This window comes from Anser cygnoides, chromosome 16 (genome assembly GCF_040182565.1).
Source record: "Anser cygnoides isolate HZ-2024a breed goose chromosome 16, Taihu_goose_T2T_genome, whole genome shotgun sequence".
NCBI classification, from domain to species: domain Eukaryota; kingdom Metazoa; phylum Chordata; class Aves; order Anseriformes; family Anatidae; genus Anser; species Anser cygnoides.
In genome coordinates, this window is record NC_089888.1 from 8935541 (window position 1) to 8955353 (window position 19813).

The following is a 19813-nucleotide window of genomic DNA, read 5'->3' on the forward strand; positions in this document are numbered from 1 at the left end:
GAGCAGGCTGCTTACCCTGGCACGTCCGGCAGGCGTCTGTCACGGGGCGAGGGCACGGAGGTTGTCCTTCATTCCCTCCTGCTCGGGACACCCCAAACCAGCTCTCTTTGCCCTGCTACCTGCTTCTCTGCTGACTCCCAGGAAGGCATCGCGCAGGCTGTGGTGTGACATCAGGTGTTCGATAAGTTAATAGAGAGCAGGATGAATGATCTGCAGTGAGGTCATTCTCTGGTAATGGAATCGGTTAATTTATTTACAGCAGCTGGATTAGCACTTTGCTTGCCAGGTGGAAGAAAACAATTTCAAACACGTTAGGTATTCCAAGGCTACATCGTCCACGATAAGCTAATAAGTGTCTTAGGACATCGGTGTTCTTACAAAATCACGGGGGTAGCGGACTGGATGCCGGAGCCTCAAAGTTGCATCCTCTTTCTGACAGCTTTTTTTGTCCTACAGAAGTGCAGCAGCTGTACTCACTGTGTTGGTGCTGTGGTCTTTAATTATCGCAGACAAGAACAACTCGGAAATCTCGCTGCGGAGGCCAAGCTGCTGCGTCTCCTGATGGTGCTGAACTGTGGAAGGAGCCTTCTTGACTGAGAGCTCTAACTGTTGCCTACTTAAATCTCGGATGGCAATAAGCCCACGTGATTCCAGAATCTGAGTCTAGGGAATTCTTTAGGAGTTGGGAGGACTGGCGGGCACACCGGGCTGATGTGTGGTGTGGGGGCGTGACAGTGCTCCTTCCCCGTGCGCTGAAACTGCTCTTCTCCTTTTATCTGGCCTTGACAAAGAAGCCACAAAGGGGATGTCTTGGGGTATTGCTGCAAATGGATCTTGTTAGCTGCAGCCTGCGCAGTGAGAATCACGCTTACTGCAGAGCCCCTCGTGCACTTCCCAGGCTGGAGCAGTTGCACGACCCTCTTTGCACTAGCGGGTACTGGCACTGCAGTTCGTGCTGCTTCAGGGTCTGGGCTTTTTCAGCCCCAGCATGGAGCCAAAACCCCCTCAGCCACATCAGAAATGAGCCTGGGGCTTCTCTGGGCGGGACGTTGCTGCGCTGAGGAAAGCGGCAGCGGAGCAGGGTACGGCGTGGCGCAGGATGAGCGCCTGGCCCCGCTCTGCACCTGCGGCAGGGCGCTCTGTGTGTGCGGGGAGCATCCCTCCGGCCCCTCTGGGGGCGCGCTGGCGGCAAGGAATGGCTCCCATGGGGCATGGGCATCACGGGCAAGCGAGGCAGGGAGCAAAGCTCCCCCTGCACAAGGCTTTTTTTGGAGGCAAAAACCCTGTAAATAAGAGCCGGACCATTCTTTAGCCATAAATGGCAGTGTGAGGCATGCCCCGGGTCTTGCAGAACTGAAGGAAGGATGAATGCGGTGCTGGGCGCTACAACCACACATCCTGCACTTGTGTTTAAGTGTGACAGCTGGAAGGCGGTTTGGTTTCACACGTGGTAACTCACGTAGTCCTGCCTGGCTGAAGAAGCTAAGTGGTGACCAGAAACAAAATTTTGGCCCCCTATTTGGAACGACTCCGTTGCAGCAAACGTGAGGCTGGGCGTGTGACGGCCCTTTTTGTTCGGCCGTGCTGAGCTTGTGAAACTCAGTTGGAAAATCAGGTCTTGGTTTGTGTCCTTTGGAATATCCTAACCAACTGTCAGATTGTCCTTTAGTTCATAGAAGTCGAGATGCTAGAACTTCAGTGGCGATTGTACTGCGTGGACTGAGTTGCTAAATCTGTGGCTCCGTTAAATTGTTTTTATCTTGACACTTGGATAATCCCCAGTGGGTGTAGGTAATCTCCTAATTTGGCAGATTAACAACTGAGTGATTTCAAAATTTACCTATGTAAGTGGTGCGTGGTTATACAGAAACTGCAAATCCAAGCCCAACCTGCCTTTGTGACCTGGCTGTGCGCTAGGTGGCTGAAGGACAGCGTAGATTAGAGCTCTCCATTTAATGCATTTCCTGGGAAGAAGCACCACAAACGGAGCCTTCCCCCTGCCTGTCTTAAAGCTTCTTGCTCGATGTGCGTGATGCCCTGACCAGGGATTTCCTCCCTCCTGCAGCTGCATCGATTCCCGTGGCCAGGAAGCAAAGGAGGAGAGGGCTGCTCTGCCTCCCCTGGCTCGCCCAGGTTCGCTTGATTTGTGTCGGTTTTCTCACTGAAGCTCTCCCTCCGTTTCCTCATCCCAATCCTACACGAGCATCGGGATTCCTGCCGCTTGGAGCTGGTGCCCGGGACGCAGGAGTTCCCACCGCTTTGTCTCCCGAGGGGCCGAGGCACAAACGCCGAGCTGTCCGTGTTTGCTGTCCGGGGCCGGCAGCGGCGTGCGAGCGCTGCCAGCTGAAGAGGGCAGCAACCATTTCATTCTGCTTGCTGAAGGGCCTTTTATTGTGCGCTTAACTGCGCGGTGCCCACGAGAGCAGGCTGAGCGCTGTGCTTTTGTGCTCTGCGTGCCCAGAAATCTGCTGGCAGCCCTCGCTCTCCTGCTCCTTGGCAGCGGCTGTGCTGAGCCTGGCGGGGAGGGCGGCCCGGCCGCGAAGGGGCACGGATGGCGACCAAACAGGAGATGCAGCCCCGTGCAGTTGCATCTCCCGAGCTGTGGTTAAAGGAGGAGAGCCCCGATCTCACTAGGAAGGGTAATATTTAGCTCGGGCGAGGGCTTGCCATGCTCTACGTGCTGGCCCATGCACGTCACTGCGCCCGGCCGGGCGCTGGGTGCTCGGTGGTGGGCACGGAGCTCACCCAGGTGGGTGCTGCGGGGCTGGGGGTGCTCGGGGTTCCCCTGGGCTTCCGAATTGTTGCACGTGGCTGGGGCGCTCCTCTCGCTGCCCGTACTGACGTCAGTGCAGGGGGGCTCGGAGGAAGTTGCACAACCCCCCAGCCCGGGCAGCGGTGGGATTGCTGAGATGGGCGCTGATAGCGGCTCTCTTCACATCACGATAAAGAACTCAGGAACTACTCGGGTAACCAGATTTCCACCCCGCCCCCTGCTGAAACCTTCCCAGCTTCTTTTTTTTTTTTTCCTTCCCATTTTCAGATGCAGATTCCAAACAGTCAGGACTTGGTCGAACATCACTGCAGTCTCTGATCCTCCCCCTTGCCGGGTGCGCGTGCGGGCTGAGTTTGGGAGCGGGTGCTTGGTAATTACCAGCTCAGTGCTGCGGCACTGCTAATTCTTAGGCCACTTAACGTATCAAATTATTCCTTCCTGTGCTATTTATAGGCAAAGGGCTAAGTAACAGTGTTGGCATTAATATTAAATTCTCTAAACCTAATTGTAACCTCTTCTTTAATTGTTCTGGCACTCTGTACAGCAGGGGAATATGGTGCCGCTGAACGCGTGAGGCTAATGGAGGCAGAGGTCTCCTGGCATACCGGCGGTGGGACGCTGCGCTGCTGCGCTCCCTCATCACCTTGCTTACACGTTCAGGCTGTCGCACTGTCTATATTTTCCTCGGAGGGTTAGTGTAGGGGGAGGGTGAGTAAAACCCTTTGTGCTGCTAACGCTGACTTGGTGCTGGGGATCTGCTGGAAGAGCCCTGCAAAAGGCTTGGTGCGGAGGTGCTGCGCATTGAGGGCCAGCGCCGCTCTCACCGGTGTTGCCCCACACGTCTCCAGCGTGCAAACATCCCGCAAGCTGAACGCTTCGTGCTCTCTCCGAGCGCCTCATGAAGCTGCGTGTTGGTTTAGGATTTATTGGTTTGTTATTCCAACGCCTGCTCCCGGGGCAGGGCAGGGGCTCGGGCCAGCCACACGCTGTGCCCCAGCACCGCTTTGGTGTGTCGGGAGGAAAAGGCCATGCTTAAACCCCGAGCAGCCCCTATGTGCTTCTGCATCCAGACAGATGGCCTGGGAAAGCCCTGAATGGGACAGAAAGCCCTAAATCTCCGCGCAGAGGAAGACGCAGTCCTTCCTCCGGAAAGCCTGGCCGCTGTGCGGGGCGCTGATAACGCTGGCAGGGCAGGGCTGCTGCCACCCACCTGGCCTCTGTTCCCGGCCCCAGCCGCGTGGCAGGACACCCCGCTGTCCCCCGTGCTGGGGACCGTCCTTCTGCGTCCTGCTGGGGTCGTGAGCAGGATGCGGCGGGTCTGAGCCCCTCCGGTGTCGGCAGCCGGCGTGAATCGTGCTCAGAGCTCTCCCAAACAATCTCCCGAAGTGGAAATCGCTCCGCTGCCTCTTCTCGTACATATCATGGCCGTGAAATTAATTTTCCATGAGAGAGTCAGCTGTTTCTTAATTAGAAGTGCTCTGAAAATACCAGCTGAGAAATGATTACAGGAAGCTTTCAGTGCTCATTTATGTAATTGGACTTCACCTCCCCAATTCAAGCTGCTGCCCGTGCCCAGGCTTTGGTGAGTGCTGGCGTCCCCGCACCTTGCTCGCGGGGGTGCTGGGGTGCGGATGTGAAGGTGCACAGCTCGGGGTGCTGCGGGGAGCCCCGCTGCTGCTGCTGGGCAGCCGGAGGCTTGGCGCTGCACTTACAGAGCCATAGCACGGCTCCCACGTGCTTAAATCCCAGAAGGGCTGACTTGTCCCTTAAACCAAAGGGAATAATCTTACCGCGGTCATCTGGGCGGACAGGTCTTTAAATTTTGCTCGTTTTCCGTGTGGATAATGAGGGTCTGCTGGAAACTCCTCCAAAAAGAGGCATTTCCCCCTGCTGACAGAGGCTAAAATCCCTCTCCTGTCCTTGTGCCGCCGCTCGGCTGCCGTAGCGGGGCTGTTATCGCTCCACGGATGTGCTCTCAAGTGCCTTGTGGTCAGACAGAGGAAAGGCAGAAGGCTAATGTAATTTTCTAGACCATCCTACGTGATTAGATTAGCCCTATCTCGCAACACGGAGAATTGCTTTCTGGCTGAACCCCAGCTCAGCCGGCGTGAGCCGCACGTGCGCGGCGCTGCTCCGAGCCGGGGCTGTGTCCCGGTGCCCCGTGTCACAGCCAGCGCTGGTGGCAGCACCGCCACGCCACCGTCGTGGCCCTGACCTCTGGGGGCAGCTGGGTTGTGCTTAATGCAATTACAGGCCGGCCCCTCTGCTCATCCAAAGCCCAGGAAATTGAGGAGCGAGCTGGGGTCCGGCTCAGCCCGTGCAGGCTGAGGCCCAGCCCTGGCAGCTGCACAGAGCTGAGTTAAGCACTGGGCAGATAAAGGGAGTGAAATGTTTTAAATAACGCGTTTTAAATCTAATTTCCTGGGACACTAGGGATGTGTGATAGCGCTGGGTCACGGCAGGGGAGCACAACGTTGGCTGGGGCAGCACGGACACAGGGGTCTGTGCTTGGTGGCACGGCACTGCCGCAGCCAGGTACCCTGCGACCCTTTTAGTAAAGGGGTTAATGTGGGAAAAGGCACTGCCGCCCAAAACAAAGCTGCTCTTGTTTTTGCTCGAGCTCCCCTGGGGGTGGTAACGGCTGTGACAGTCTGTTAAGGATTCCCACTGCAATTTCATCAAAGTGGAAATGAGCAAGTCATGTCATGCGCCTCTTGCGAGGCCGTGCTTCATCTGCCCTGTTGGAGGACGGGGAAACAAACGTCGCATTCAGCGCGCTGGACAGACCTCCCTGTTCCTGAAATTAAGCAGGGATTGGATGCTGATTTCTGTCTCTTTCATTCTTTCATGCTTCACCAAACCTGATTCTGCTTTACCCAGCGAGTAGAAGGCATAATGAAGTAGAAAGCTAAATTACTTGTTCGGCATCAGCAAGTCATGCCTCGCTGCTGACTCGAAGCCCGGGCGAGCTGGGCACTGGGAGCCTGCTGGGGCCCCCGCTCGCCCTTATCGCAGCCCAGTCCTGGTAAACATGTCCAGCCGTTCTGGCTCCCCTCTGGCTGCTCTGTGCAAACGAGAGGAGCTGTGCCCTGTCCCGTGATTTGCCTTTTGGGCGGTTTGGAAGGGCAGCGGGCAGACTTTAATCCTGGCTGCTTTACGATGGGTGAGGTGAGGCTGTGCCCTGCCTGTCCTTGCTCTGCTCTGCTCTGCTCTGGGGCACGCAGCTCCTGCCTCGTGCTGGGCCGTGCTGCCTCCTGGTAGAGCCTCCTGATGCTTCACCGCATCTTTGCGTGGATGGTGTCCGTCTGTGAGGGCAAGGTGCTGCAAACGTGTCCTTAGGAGCCGTGTGCCCTGCAGGGTTTAGGTGCAGCTTTGGCCAAGGCAGCTCCTGCTCGCTGCTGTGCCAGCGTAACCCAGTGTTCAGGCAGAGGCTGGGCTGGGGAAGGTGCCCCGACGAAGTCTGGGGCCAGTTCCTCCTTTTGGGTGCCTTGGCACTTGCATTGCTCTTGTGACATCCGTCCCTGGCAGGGGAGGGACTAGAAATGAGCATTCAACGTTGCTTTTGCAGCAGTTTAGCTGCTAAGCCCCCGCTGCAGGCGGTGAGGCCGTGCGCCTCGGGGCAGGCGGGGTGCAGGCAGCACGGCTGCTGGCTCCGGAGCTTAGGTGCCCTTCCAAATATTTACTTACCTATGTGGAAAAAAAATAATAGAGTTATAATTAGGAAATAGCAGGCAGCAGCTGCTCCGGAGGCTGCCGTGAGTGCTGTGGTCAGAAGGGGAAAGCAGAGGAGCGGCTGTGGCTGTGTGTACCAAGTGGGCAGCGCTGGCGGAGCAGCCTCGCGCCCTGATACGGGTCCCTATCTAATCGGGGCTCGGGCTTCCTGGCACCATCAGCTGCCATTCCTGGTGTTAGTGTGGTCGGCCCTCTATTTTTTCTCCTCCCTGGTTTCAAATCAAGGTGTTCTGTAGAGGGGCTGGCAGGGGACCTGGTGCACGCACTGCCCAGGGCGCAGGAGGGTGATGGTGAGGAGGGTTTTGCTGAGGGACGGCAGGAGGAGCGTGCGTTTCGGTGCCATGGGTAACGTGCCCTGTGCCCAGGTGCCAGCCCAGCCCTTGTGCTGCGGTCTAGGGACGGATGAGTTTCTGTGTCCGGTCGTGCTGCTCAGTTTCCTGTTCTAATGATACTTCCGAACTATACGTCCATACTTGCACAACAGAAGGTGTTTAACCTGTAAAGCCAAGTGACAGTCTGCGCTGTCAGGAGCGGCTGTGAGCTCCCCTTGTTCGTCAGCCGGGGTTGCAAAGGTGCCTTCCCCCCATGCTCCAGCCGCGCGCCCTTCGCAGCTCCCGGTGGGTGACCCAGGGAAGCTCCTGGCAGCAGGGAGCTGCGGCACAGCAGGGTGCTGGGAATGCTTCCAAAAGACTCGTGTTCCTCTTTCCTCCAAGAGCTGCTGCTCACGGAAATGTTTTTTCTTTTTTTTTTTCTCTCCTTGCAGTGAACACCTACCTCTTCATGATGCAAGCCCAAGGCATCATGATTCGTGAGAACATGAGAACAATAGGAGCTCAGGTGTACGAGCAGGTGGTCCGCAGTGCCTATGCCAAGAGGAACAGCAGTGTGAATGACTCAGGTATTTCCTTAATAATTGTCATTTTGATTAAAGTCTTCATTTCCGGTGAAAATCAAGTTGACCCGAACTGCTCTCGGTTCATAAATAATTTATCTTGGAAATAATTTATGGTGGTAAACGCAGGGTGGGGATTTTGATTCACTGGTCTCTTCTACATGAAAGTTTTTTTAATTCAGATGCTTCTCACTTAAATAAGGGGTGGAAATCCTGATAGGTCTAAAATGACTGGATATTGAGCTGGAAAACTCTGCTTTCCAGGAAATTCAGCTTGTTAGCTTCTACCAATCTGAGGATAAACACTTTCAAATTCAGTGCAAGGATCAGGTTTCGTATTTAAAAAAAAAAAAAAAGCTTCTCAGGCTCACGCATGCTCCCAGAGCCATGGCATCACGCACGTGGAGGAGCCTGTGCGTATCAGCTTCACTCTTCCCATTCAGGGCTGAACCGAAATGACTCGGCTGGAGGTCTGCCACAGATCACATACTGAGCTCTGGGCGGGCTGCAGGGATCCGAGAGGCAGGCTCGGACTTCAAGGCTCTTTACCATCCGTACCATCAAGCTGATAAAAGGTTTACAAGTGTTTGTGTAAATATAGCACAGTGAAAACCTGAACGTATGTGTCTGGGTACAGCTCGGCGTGGGGCACCCCGCTGGGGCTGGGCGAGCAGGCGTGACACTGAGCGTGGCTCCGGCGTTCCCGTGTCACCTGCGGGCACATCGGTGCCGGCTCCGGCGCTGGGCTGGGTTCATCACCAGGGCTGAGAGAGTTAAAAAAGGGCAGGATTGCTTCGCAATGTAAATGCATGATGATGCCACTGCCCTGCTCGCCCCCAGGAGCGTCTGCTCCCATGTGCAGAGCGGGTGCTGCAGCCACTGTGCTCTGCACAGGGGGTTTGGATCGCACCAGTGACCTGTGCGCTGAGGTCAGCCGGGCTGCCAGCCTGGGCTATTTTAAGGCTGGAGACGTCAGCTGAAGCAGATGCACGGTGAGGAAGGAGCTCACGCTCCCAACTTGAGAGGAGGAGGGCTGGATGCCTCGCCTCTGCGGCTGGCGGTGATGCAAGCCTCCCAGCTGGCAGCCTGCGGGGATCAGAGCCCTCCGAAACCTGCCGTGAACTCCTCCGGCGGGCGGTGGGCAGCGAAATGCTGCTGTAGGAATAACCAGCTCTGCACAGCCCTCGGCTCTGCCCAGACCCGGGCGGATAACCTCCCTGCTCCGGCAGCCTGCAGCAGCGCAGACCGCACGCCGGCCTTGGGTGACATTCCCCTGGCACGAGGTTGGAGCGCACACGTGGTGGGCAGCGGTGGTGTCTGCCGGGCACGGCACTGCGGCCACCAGGACGGCATTATCGCTCGGATAGGCAGCTTCCTCCCTGAACGTCTGCAGGGCCCTTGCTGTGATCTCCGTGGGCACGCTGTGGATGCAGCCCGGTGACGTGCATCCTCCCCACGCCACTGCTGGCTGTATGGAAGCCGGGAGAGCAAATCCACACGTGCAGGCAGCGTGGGACAGCTGCCGGCAGGACCACCACAGGCCCGATGGCACGAGAAGACCCCGTGGCTCCTCGCTGGCTGGCCCTGCCCCAGCACCTCGCAGGCAGGAGGCTGCTGATGCTCTCCGAGCTGCAGCCTTGCCTGCCTCTCACCTGGGCCCCAGAAGGCAGCAGCTCTTTTATTACAAACAGGCTCGTGTGTGCGTGTCCTCCAGCACCTGTGGCTTTAATTTCTAGGGAGATTGCTTAGAAAAGTGACGTCCAGTCCTGAATGGCAGGGTGACACAGCGCGGGGTGGTGTGCTGCGAGCACCGTGTGCTTCTGCCTCACCTTCTATGTTTGTGCTTCGTCTCTGGTTTATTTTTCTTCTGTTATTCAAATGAGGAAGTTACTTTTTAAGCATTTGATAATAGATGCAAAAATAGGTTTCCAATTCAGCGAGCTAGGAGGCGTCCGGTCTGCGCTTCAGCAGCCCAAAATGGCAGCGCTTCGTGCAAAAAGGCGAGCTGGGCATCGCTCTGTGGTGTCAGACAAACCCAGCATCGAGAGCGTGTTCTGGTGATACCAGCTTAATGGGAACCTGGTTATTAAAATTTAGAGCAGTATCAAGCCTCCAAAAGCATCCATCAAGCATCTTTCAAAGCTGACAAGCCCCTGGATTCTGTCTGCAAGTCCATCAGAAGCCTGCCCGGGATGCTCCGGGTGCCCGCTGGAGCAGACGAGCGGTGCTCACAGCACGATGGTGGGCTCCGCTCCTGTAAATCTGCTGTTTGCTGCTGTGTCACCTGCAGCCCTTGTGTCCAAGGCCCTGCTGAGTTGCTTGGGCACCTCTGGGGCAGAAAGACCCCCTGGAGCCTTTGTCTCCAAAGAGCCGGTTTGTAGCGTGCTGGTGGGACGCCAGGACCACTAGGCTGTAGCGTGCTGGGAGCTGTGCCCATCGCGAGGCGGTGCAGTCGGCTTCGGCAGCGATGCCCTCACACGGGGAGGGAGCTGGAAGGGACAAGTCCTTTCTGTCCCCGTGGGTCAGGAGCACGGGGCTGTCTGAGATGTGGCTGGGTGGCCACAGTGCTAAATAGTTGCTTTCCAGCACCTCTGTGGGGCGAGGTGGTTTGAGGTGGGTGCTGGTGGTGTCCTGAGACCAAGAGGCAAACCCCCCGCTGTGCACTTGATGCTCTGAGAAAGTGGAGAGGCAGCATCTTCCCGTAGCAGCTGGGGCGTTACTACAGAAAGGAAACTTTTCTGCTACCTAAAATATAGGTTGCAGTTGGCCGGAGCTGTGGTGGCTATGGGCGACTGCAGAAAGCAGAAGTTTGTAGCTGCACAAAAACTTCCTTAAAGCGGCTGGAGGTGCAGCACGCCAGGGGCTTTTACCCAGAAGGTGAAAGGAAGCAGAGGAAGCAGGGCGCTGGAGAAACGTGCTGCAACCTGCTGGGGCACAGAGTTTCCTCTGTGCAAGCCAAGGCAGGCTGCTTGTGAGCCTGTGGTCCCCTTGGTCCGCAGATTTCAGGGACAAGGTGTTTGGTAGCTTCTCCTGCCGTGCTCCTTGTGCTCCTTTGTTTGACCTGTCTGTGACACCTGGCGGTGATGCCCTGATCAGAAGGCTGAAGGTTTCTCTGGTGCGGCCTCACGCAAGGTGGCCGGGCTGCCCCCGCTGTCCTGCGGCTGCCCACCCGAGGCTGGGGACGAGCCCCTGGCTGGGTCACGGCTGCAAGTCGGGGGCTTGCGTTGGGTGGGGGCACCCCCGTGGTGCTGGGGATGCTCCCAGGTGTGGGCGGCTTCTGGAGTTTGCTCACGGTGACTGCACAAACCGGAGACCCACAGCTCAGCTGTAGACTCTTCCTTTTTTTTTTTATCCCTCCCCAGATTATCCTCTTGACCTGAATCACAACGAAACCTTTCTGCAAGCCACAACTTTTCTTCCTGAAGACTTCACCTACTTCCCCAACCACACCTGTCCCGAGAGGCTCCCTTCTATGAGTGAGTACCAGTGGGTGCAGAGCCACCCCTGCCTTCCCGGCGGCTCCGTGTGCCCCTCGTCACCTCCTGCCTGGCCTGGGTGGCAGTGGCACAGCACGTGGCAGTGGCACAGCGCGTGGCAGCGCCCCATTTCACCCGCGTCCCACCTCTCCCACGGAGCACCGAGGCCGGGGATGAATGGCAGCGCTGTTCTGAGCTGTCCCCTCCTGGGAAGCCGTTGTTTACCCAATTGCCTGAATTAATTCCTGCTATGTCGGAGGCACGTCTCCCTCCTCAAGCTTGCCCATGGCAAACGTGAACAAAAGGGGAATTGTGCGCTGCCAGCCCGTGGAGAGGCCGGGCCAGCCCTTTTCCAGGGGCATTGGGGTCGCTCCCTTGCCCTGAGCTGGGCATGAGCCATGGGGGGACGGGAGGGTGCGGGGTGCAGGCAGGACCTCTGCTGCAGCTAGGAGAAATGCTCCTGCCTAGGCATTGCTTCCACGGGAAACTGGGCTTTCCAGGGTAAATCCTTCTGAAAAGGGGAAGGTGGCTCAGTATGGAGGTGTGGGGTTTTTGTCTGCCTGAAACCTCCGTGGAGAAGGGGGTGCTGGATGCCGGAGCTGCTGTGTGCCCCAACGGCGGTGGGTCTGTGATGGAGAGCTGTGTCCAGCAACAGCCGTGACGGCTGAGCAGGGCTGAGGAGCGACAAGACCCACCAGTAGCATTCCCTAGTCGTCTTTTTTGGTGTCTGGGGACAGAAGAAGCCACTTGCAGTTGGTGCTGGGAGCAGAGGGCAAGGGGGAGCAGGCAGCAAGCCACCCCAGGAGCATGGCTCCTGACCTGCTGCTCCTGGTGTCTCCCCAGAGGGCCCCATCGATGTAAATATGAGTGAGATCACGATGGAGGACGTCCACCAGTTCTTCTCAAAAGACCCTTCCATCAAGCTGGGAGGCCACTGGAAGCCGAGCGACTGCCTGCCTCGCTGGAAGGTGAGCGGGAGGCTTGGAGCGCCTGGGGGGGTGGTGGGGGCACGTTACTGGGAGCACTGGGATCTACCTCTGGTGTGCTGCAGCTGCAGGGCAGCGGTGTGAGGATCCCCGCAATGTGGGACTGCAGCACCGGGAGAAACACTGAAGCTGAGGGCTGTTAGCGACACACGAGTCAGCTCTGGGTTTCTGCAAGGGCTGCCAAGGGGACAGGCAGCGATCCTGGCTGGCTGCTTCCCCCTGACAAGCATTCAGCTCACCCACACCCTGTTTGGGGAGGGATTTGCTCAGGAGGCGAGGTGGCACTGCTGGGGACCTGTGCCCAGATTTACACACATTTATACAGGGAGAGCAGCACTGACACTGTGCCAGCAGCCTCCTCCCTGGGTCGGGGTCTGTAGGCTGCAGGAGCTGCGTTCGAGGTGCAGAGCTGTGTCCTTTCATCCCCAGGTGGCAATCCTGATCCCATTCCGCAATCGCTACGAGCATCTTCCGGTCCTCTTCAGGCACCTTATTCCAATGCTGCAGCGTCAACGTTTACAGTTCGCGTTTTATGTCGTGGAACAAGTAAGTGGGTCGCGGTGCTGCGCCGGGCGGGCGATGCTGGGGGCTGACATCGCAGCCTGCCAGGGCAGCAGTGCTTTGTGTCCCGAGGGGTTTACCTGACAGATCGCATCCCTTCAGCTTCTGAAGGTCTGGGGTTAATGTCGCAATGTTCAAATTGTCCCAGCCCGCTGAAAAGCGGCACAGCTGAGAGGCGTGCCCAAAAATGACTTTTTTTAATCTAAAAAAATCCAGTAGACTTGTTTAAAATCTTTCTTTTTTTTTTTTTAACAAAACAAACTGCAGCTTTGAAGCAGGTATTTGCAGTTGAAATAATGCCGCATTATCACTGTGTGTATTTGTAGTAGCTTCAGGGAGCATCCCCTGGGCCTGACGGGGTGGATGCATGCGCTTCTTGTCTGCGCAGTGTCTGGAAGCCTTCCATCAGTGTAGAACATAAGACTGTAATTTGATGTGTATGCTAACCTGTCACTTAAGCTATCTGGTTTCATCCACCCCGTAAACATGCCTCCATATTTAGGTGCCCTTGCTCTTCTGGGCAGCAGCCAGTAGAGATTGATTGAGATTGTTTTGCCTTTTTTTCAAGTATCTGGCTGATGATACTTCTTGCAGCTTTATTTTTGCTACTGCAGTCTTGGTGTTTAAGTTTGGGTTAATCTCACTAGTCTGTCTGTTCCAACACATCGTTGCCCTTTGAGCAGTGGATCTGGGAGCTGACTGCTCTGCAGTTCCCTAAATAGGGCCGAGAGTGCGCGCACACGGCGTGAGCTTGTGCGGGGCTTCCCTTGAAGGCGCTCTCTCTCCTAGGCTGGTAACCAACCCTTTAACCGTGCCATGCTCTTCAATGTCGGCTTTCGGGAAGCAATGAAGGACTTGGACTGGGACTGTCTCATCTTCCACGATGTGGACCACATACCAGAAAACGACCGCAACTATTATGGGTGCGGCCAGATGCCGAGACACTTCGCAGCCAAGCTGGACAAGTACATGTACCTGTAAGCACCGCTCTTCCTCTTCGCTATGATAATAAGTAAGAAGCAAGTGTTACATTTTCTTCTGAAAGGCAGAAGCCCAAAGTAAAGCACAAACGGGCATGGAGGAGAGCATCCTCACAGCTCAGCGTCCCCCGCTGCACGTGGGAAAGCCGCAGCTGGTGCCGCGGTCCCCGCACTGACCCTTCTCTCCCCCTCAGGCTCCCCTACAACGAGTTCTTCGGCGGGGTGAGTGGCCTGACTGTGGAGCAGTTCCAGAAGATCAATGGTTTTCCCAACGCCTTCTGGGGCTGGGGTGGTGAAGACGACGACCTCTGGAACAGGTACGGGCTCAGCCCGCGTCCCTGCGATGGGCAGGGCTCCCTGTGGCGTGGTGCTGCTGCCAGCTCCGCGCAGCACAGAAATTCCAGGAACTCGAGGAATTCCTGAGCACAGTGCCGTGGTCCCGAGTGCTGGGAGCGGTCTCAGCCCCATGTCGATGTTTAGCCCCTTGCTGTGCCGTGCTCACCTGGGCTGGGCAGAGCCAGCCTGGCTGGAGGTGACGTGGTGTGGGTGGGTGACCATGTCAAACCGATCCTCAGCTGAACCTCAGGTACCCGGAGGTGCTGAGCATGGTGCAGCTTAGGCTGAGGTGGGGAGTTTGCTTAGCTTATCTGCTTGGTGGAAAGGCAAAGCTACGATAGGGGCCACAAGTGCCCTCACTGTGCGAGCTGGCGGCACAACAAGGGCAGCTGTTTATTTTACTTGTTATTTTTCTTCCCTTTCCAACGCAGAGTGCAGTACGCAGGCTATTTGGTGACTCGGCCAGAAGGAGACACAGGGAAATACAAATCAATTCCCCACCATCATCGGGGAGAAGTGCAGTTCCTAGGAAGGCAAGTGATGTGTTTTTTTATTTTATTTTTAAAGGTCCCAGAGGCCTTCACAAAGTCTATGCCATGTGCAAGGCTCCCTGCAGCTGTCAGAAGGCAATAACAGCCACAAGTTGCAAAGGAAACAAACTGTGGGGAGAAGAGGGAGGCGGAGCACTGCTGGGCATCCAGGGTGTTTCGTGCCTAAGGCAAGGGGTCCTTGTGGTGTGCTTGCAGCTCCTTGGGTGCTGCCCAAAAGGCAGGGCTGTCAGACATCCGTGAGCCAGAGTTGTTTCAGAGGGTACGACCGCTCAAGGAACGGCTGCTGCTGCTGGGGGACATGGGTGGAATTTGAGTCTTCTGCAAACTATGCAATAGGAAATCAGAGAAATACCTTTTTCTGCAATCAACGGCAGGAATTAACACTTGCAGGGCGCGAGCTGCTGCATGGTGCTAGCCCTATTCTGGAAAGGGGCTGCTGGCTGCTCTGGCAGAAGAAGGGGGCAGCAAGGGGGCTTTGTTCTGCAAAACACCACTTGAATTCGCTGCAGATTCAGAGGAGAAATGAACTCGCATGCTGATTGTCAGTCATCTACAGAGGATTTGTTTTGGGGGGTTTCCATTTGAGGTTATATATAATGGTTAGCCCTAGTTTTCATTTCTGTGTCAGACAGAATGCAGCAAGCGAGAGATGCTTCTCTCATTTCATTCTTGAAAAGAGGAATCGAGGCAGTCAATTTTGGCTTTAAAAAGCCATATTTAGTCAAGCCCTTGAAGCGTGTAAGGACAGGAGTGCAGTGGGATGGAGCACTTGTTCCTGGCGCTTCTCTGGCCTCCCCCTGGCTCCAGCAGGCAGCCCCGGTTCGATCTGGGCACGAGCTGTGGGTCAGGGGCAGCCCCTGCCCAGGAGCCAGGCTGCCAGCCGTGTGGTTTCGCTCCATTTCACCTCCTACAAGAGCCCCCCTTCTGGCTCTCCTCTCTGCCGCAGCTTTTCCCACCCAAGCAGGGAACCCGACAGTTTTCTCAGGGAAATTATTTGTCAAGATGCCGTTTCCTGCCACCGTCCTGCTGTTGCAACCTCTTTGAAGTCAGTTTAGGCTCTTCAGCCTGCGGTCTGACCCGGAGCCTTCCTTTTCCTCCTGGCACATCCGTTCCCTCCTGCTTTTCCTGTGCCCAGGTCCCAGCCCGGCTTCCCCTCGCCCCATGCAGCGGTGCTGGGTGCTGCCAGGTGCTGGCACTGGGTGCTGCAGGGCAGGGCGTCCTGTCCTGCCATGATGCTTCTGCTTTTTTTCTCCTTACCCCCTGGCCCCCACACACACACCCTCCCACCTTATGCCTTAAATTTCATCACGCTGCCCTTAAATTTGCTTGAGGCTGCTCTTGTGCACCAGCTGCAGTTTCCTTCCCCAAAACACAGTTCTTCTAGGTTTAATTCTTCCTCCCCCGTCACTCACACTAAAGCCATTAGTTCTGCTCTTGTGTGGTGTCTTGTTTCCTAAAAATGGAGAGGACCACATCACCTATCAGCTGCTTTTCTACGGGATGTTTTGGCTGGAGCAGGGCAGGAGCCCTCCCTGAGCCCGGGAAGGCTTTGGGCAAGAACCGCTGCTTGTCTGAGAGCTCAGCGCCTGCTCGGTGCCCAGGGAGCACAGGTAGCATCCTGATCTGTATCAGGTGGTAGAATTTTGTGTCATTTTGTGACACTGGGGCTGCTCACGTGCCAGGAATGTACAAAAGGTGACGGTCCTCTTTACTGAGGACTCAGAAATTCTGTTTTGCTGATGGGGCTGTCTGGTCTAAGGGTATGGGCTCTGCACGGCTCCGTGTGATAAAACAGTGCCTCCATGGGCCTCTGGTTCTCCCCGAACAGGTACGCCTTGCTGAGGAAGTCGAAAGAAAGGCAAGCCCTGGATGGCCTCAATAACTTGAACTACTTTCCTAACGTCACGTATGACGCCTTGTATAAGAACATCACTGTTAACCTGACACCGGAGCTGGCTCTGGTGACCGAATATTAAGAGGAAAAAATAACTTTGCTCTGCCCTTCACCAAGAAAGCACCACGCCAGACTTTCTTTTCCAGGGGTTATCGAGGACGAAATACTTTGTCTAATGAAGGATCACAGTATTTTGGAGAATAAGGCTGAAAGTGCACGCACAAATTGTCCTAGCTGTTCCAATCCAACCCAGTACTCGTGCAGCGAGCTCAGCAGTCATTTTCTTCCCGCGCCACTTGCTTTCTGGGTTTCAGGACGACAGTTTGAACTGCTGCTCTCGTCTCCACATTCCTCCAGCAATCTCCAGCACCAGACTCGCCTCGGACGTGCTTTCTCCTCCAGGAACCAGCTCAGCCGAGGGACTCTGGCTTCCCGGCGGTGAACGTCGGAAGCAATTCAGTCGGCAACTGCCCCAGTGGGAGATCAGACGACTTCTGATACCGTTCTTCTACATTTGTGCGGTTTTTTAAATGACCTGCTTGAAGTATATACAACAGAATCGCTTCTTAAAGAAGTGTAAGTGTAAATATGCTGTGTAAATTGCCCCTTTTTATTTTCTTCTATGGTTTGAATCCAAGCTAGAGGTTTACATAAGGTCACTCATCTTAGTCCTGAATTCTGTAAACACTTGTGTGTGCATCACTGTACTTGTGCAAGTTGTTCCCTTTTCAGCCAGTGAGACTGCTTGCATGATTTAAGCTATGCATATGCATAAATATTTGTGGGACAGGGCCCTAAACTTCAAAATGTAGCGGATGAGAAATACAGCCATGTCATCACTCCTTACAGGAATCATGTAGGTGGCTTCTTCCATGAAGGGTGAAGAAGTGGGAATATTTATGGAGAAACTCCCATTTCTATCGTGTTCACAACATACTGTACAAATCAGTCTGAAAGCCATATGGGATAAAATCCATCGCCTGTCGCCCTGTCTCCCACCCTGATGGTAAGCGCAGCTCAGCAGGTTGCCCCAGAGCTCCTGGGGGGCCACGCGGGCAAGCCACTCGTCCTGCCCCTGCTGTACCCCCGCCCCAAACTGCCCCCTGCAAGCAGGGCTGTGCCCTCGCTCCTTGAGGGGGGCAGTACGATTTGGGGTGGTTCTGTGGAGGAGGATTTGGGGTTCGTTGCGTAAATCCAGCAGTACGCTGCAGCGATGGAGGTTAGAGCTGAGTGGCGCGCTTGCTTGTCCCTGTTGGCCACCTGAAAGTGCTGGCAGGAGTGCAGGTAGTGGGCAGGCTGTCCGAAGGGTTCCGGTATGGGATAAATGAAGGACACATGAATTGCATTCATGCAAACGTGAGTACCAGGAACTTGAGAGCTTGGTCTGACACCCCAACCAGTCGCCCAAATTTCAGTCGTCCCTTCCCCTCCCGTCCCATCTTCCCCTCCTCTCCTCCGCGGCAGGCAGGGGGAGGCTGGGCTGTGCTTTCCAATCTCTTCCTCACCGAAAGCCAGCCCATCGGTTACACAGCGTGTACACAGTCATTTTTACTGGACCTCTCTGACTTAAAAGTAAATACATTGGGGGTTGTGTTTTAATTTGTATTTATACAACACTTGTGAGTACTTAACCTCAGAAGTACTTAACTTTCTTTTTATTGCATTGTTTGCCTTCGGTTTCTGTAACTGCTCATGGTTTATATTGTTTTCTTGGTTCCGTGGACGTATGATCCCCATACGCATCTGTTGTGGGTGTGACTGCCCAGGGCATTCCTAACCTGTATCCAGAAAACGTCAGTTTAGAAAACAGTTCTCGTGTAGATCTTATCAGCCGGCATGAGAGGACAGCGAGTCTGCCCTTGAAAAGCGCTGATAAGTTTGTAACTTAGGTTTAAAGTCTTTGAATTTACATGTGCTTTAAAATTGCTTCCCGAGGGAATTCACCGTGGTTATTCGCAGGCAGAGGTGAGGATTTGCTTTTTATGGCGCATATAGCAATAAAGACTTTCGCTACTGAATCTTGATCTCCGATTCACGTGGACCCTTTTCAGATGCTAAACCCGTGTTGCCCTGCCCCTCTTTTTTCTTTAATCTCGATCCCTTGCTAGAAATCTGTCTTTGTTTAATGGTGCTTCAAACAAGGAATGTATTTCAACTAGTCAACGTTCACTACCGCAGGAATCATGCATGTGTGTGTGAGTAGGTGTTAAACTACCTTTGTTTGAATCCTCAGCCTTTGACGTGTACCTGACATCCATTGCACCTTGTGTTGAACAAAGAAAGATGTTACCTCTGCTCAGAAATGCACTCTGCGGTTGGCATAAAAGGGTCCATTTCCCCCCCCAAGCAGCATCCCTGTTCATAGTTCCTTTGTTCTAATCACGTTGAATTTTTTCCCTTTTTAAAATGTGGAATATCTTAAAATGTGCACTGTTAATCTTATCAGCTATGTCAAATACTGTATAGTAAATGTAACTGTTAAAAACATACTGTCAAGCGCATGTGCTGTTATGGTGTAAAAATTCTCGTATTAAGGAGAACTTGTACATATTCTGGCAGCTGAAACTCAACAAGGCCACTTGTTCACCCCTTCCACATCAACACCGTCTCTCAGCCCTGCTGGAGGGCAGGTCATGTTCAATGCTGACTTCTTTTTTTTTAATGAGCCATGTGGGTTTTATTTGCTAAAGTATTTATTTTCAGTTCATTATTTGTAAAGCTCTGCTTCTCTAAGGGAGGTACTGTCTGAGCAACAGCCACACACTTCTATTCACTCGCCATGAGAAGTGGCTTTAAACTACAACGTCTCTTTCCATCACCACGGCTTTTGAGCTTACTGTTATGTTTTTAAGAGGTGCCAGGGGGACATTTTTGCACTGAAGACTAGTGTTTTAAAACACACACACACACTTCTCAGCAAAGCAATCCTTTGTGTCATTACATTTATTTACCCATGTGTTTGTACATTTTTGTATTTGTTAATTTATGAATGATTTTTTCAGTAAAAAATACATATTCAAGAACAAAGAGTGCAGCGGTTGCTTTTTCTCTCGGAGCTGGGGGGGGCGCTTTGGGTGTGCGGATGGGGGTGTTTGCGTGACCTCTGGGGGGGAGGTGAAATCTGCAAGCCCTGAGGGTGAGCACGGAGGGAGGGAGGGAGGGAGGGAGGGAGGGAGGGAGGGAGGGAGGGAGGGAGGGTGGGGGTCCCTGGGCAGGGGCTGCAGCAGCCAGGAGCGACGTCTGCGTGCTGACAGCTGGCCGGGAGCTGCTCTGGGGAGCCCCCAGCCCTGGTGCTGGGCTAGAGCTGCTGCCTGGAATGAAGGGGGCGTAGGAACCCCATGGGTGTACTGCTTTGTGCGTGCTGTAGCCAGGGGTGTACTGCTTTGTGTGTGCTACAGCCGTGTCTTCCAAGCATCTGATCTCGTGTGGTGCTGGCGGAGAGGCCGGCAGCCTCGGGGGAGGTGAGTTTAGGAAGTTATTTGGCTGCGGAGAAAGCTGGCAGAGAGCGTTTGTAATTAGATTTTTGATCAGGCCAGGCAAGCTTCCTTACAGCAGCTTTAAAATATCTTCCTCCTGCTCTGCAGCGCGCAGGCACGCTAGAATAAATAGCTGGCAGCCTCGGTTTGTCCCAG

The 19813-nt window shown here is 54.8% G+C and overlaps 1 protein-coding gene across 1 annotated transcript in view; it reads left to right on the plus strand.

The window, feature by feature from the left end:
• Positions 1–19208, plus strand: part of B4GALT5 (beta-1,4-galactosyltransferase 5) — a 32815-nt gene extending 13607 nt beyond the window's left edge. The window contains exons 2-9 of the mRNA XM_066978259.1: positions 7269–7403; positions 10760–10873; positions 11717–11841; positions 12289–12405; positions 13210–13397; positions 13595–13717; positions 14168–14269; positions 16116–19208. Of these exons, the coding sequence (XP_066834360.1) occupies positions 7269–7403; positions 10760–10873; positions 11717–11841; positions 12289–12405; positions 13210–13397; positions 13595–13717; positions 14168–14269; positions 16116–16263 (1052 nt within the window). The 3' untranslated portion in view covers positions 16264–19208. The remainder of the gene's footprint in view (positions 1–7268; positions 7404–10759; positions 10874–11716; positions 11842–12288; positions 12406–13209; positions 13398–13594; positions 13718–14167; positions 14270–16115) is intronic.
• The last annotated feature ends 605 nt before the right edge of the window (positions 19209–19813 follow it).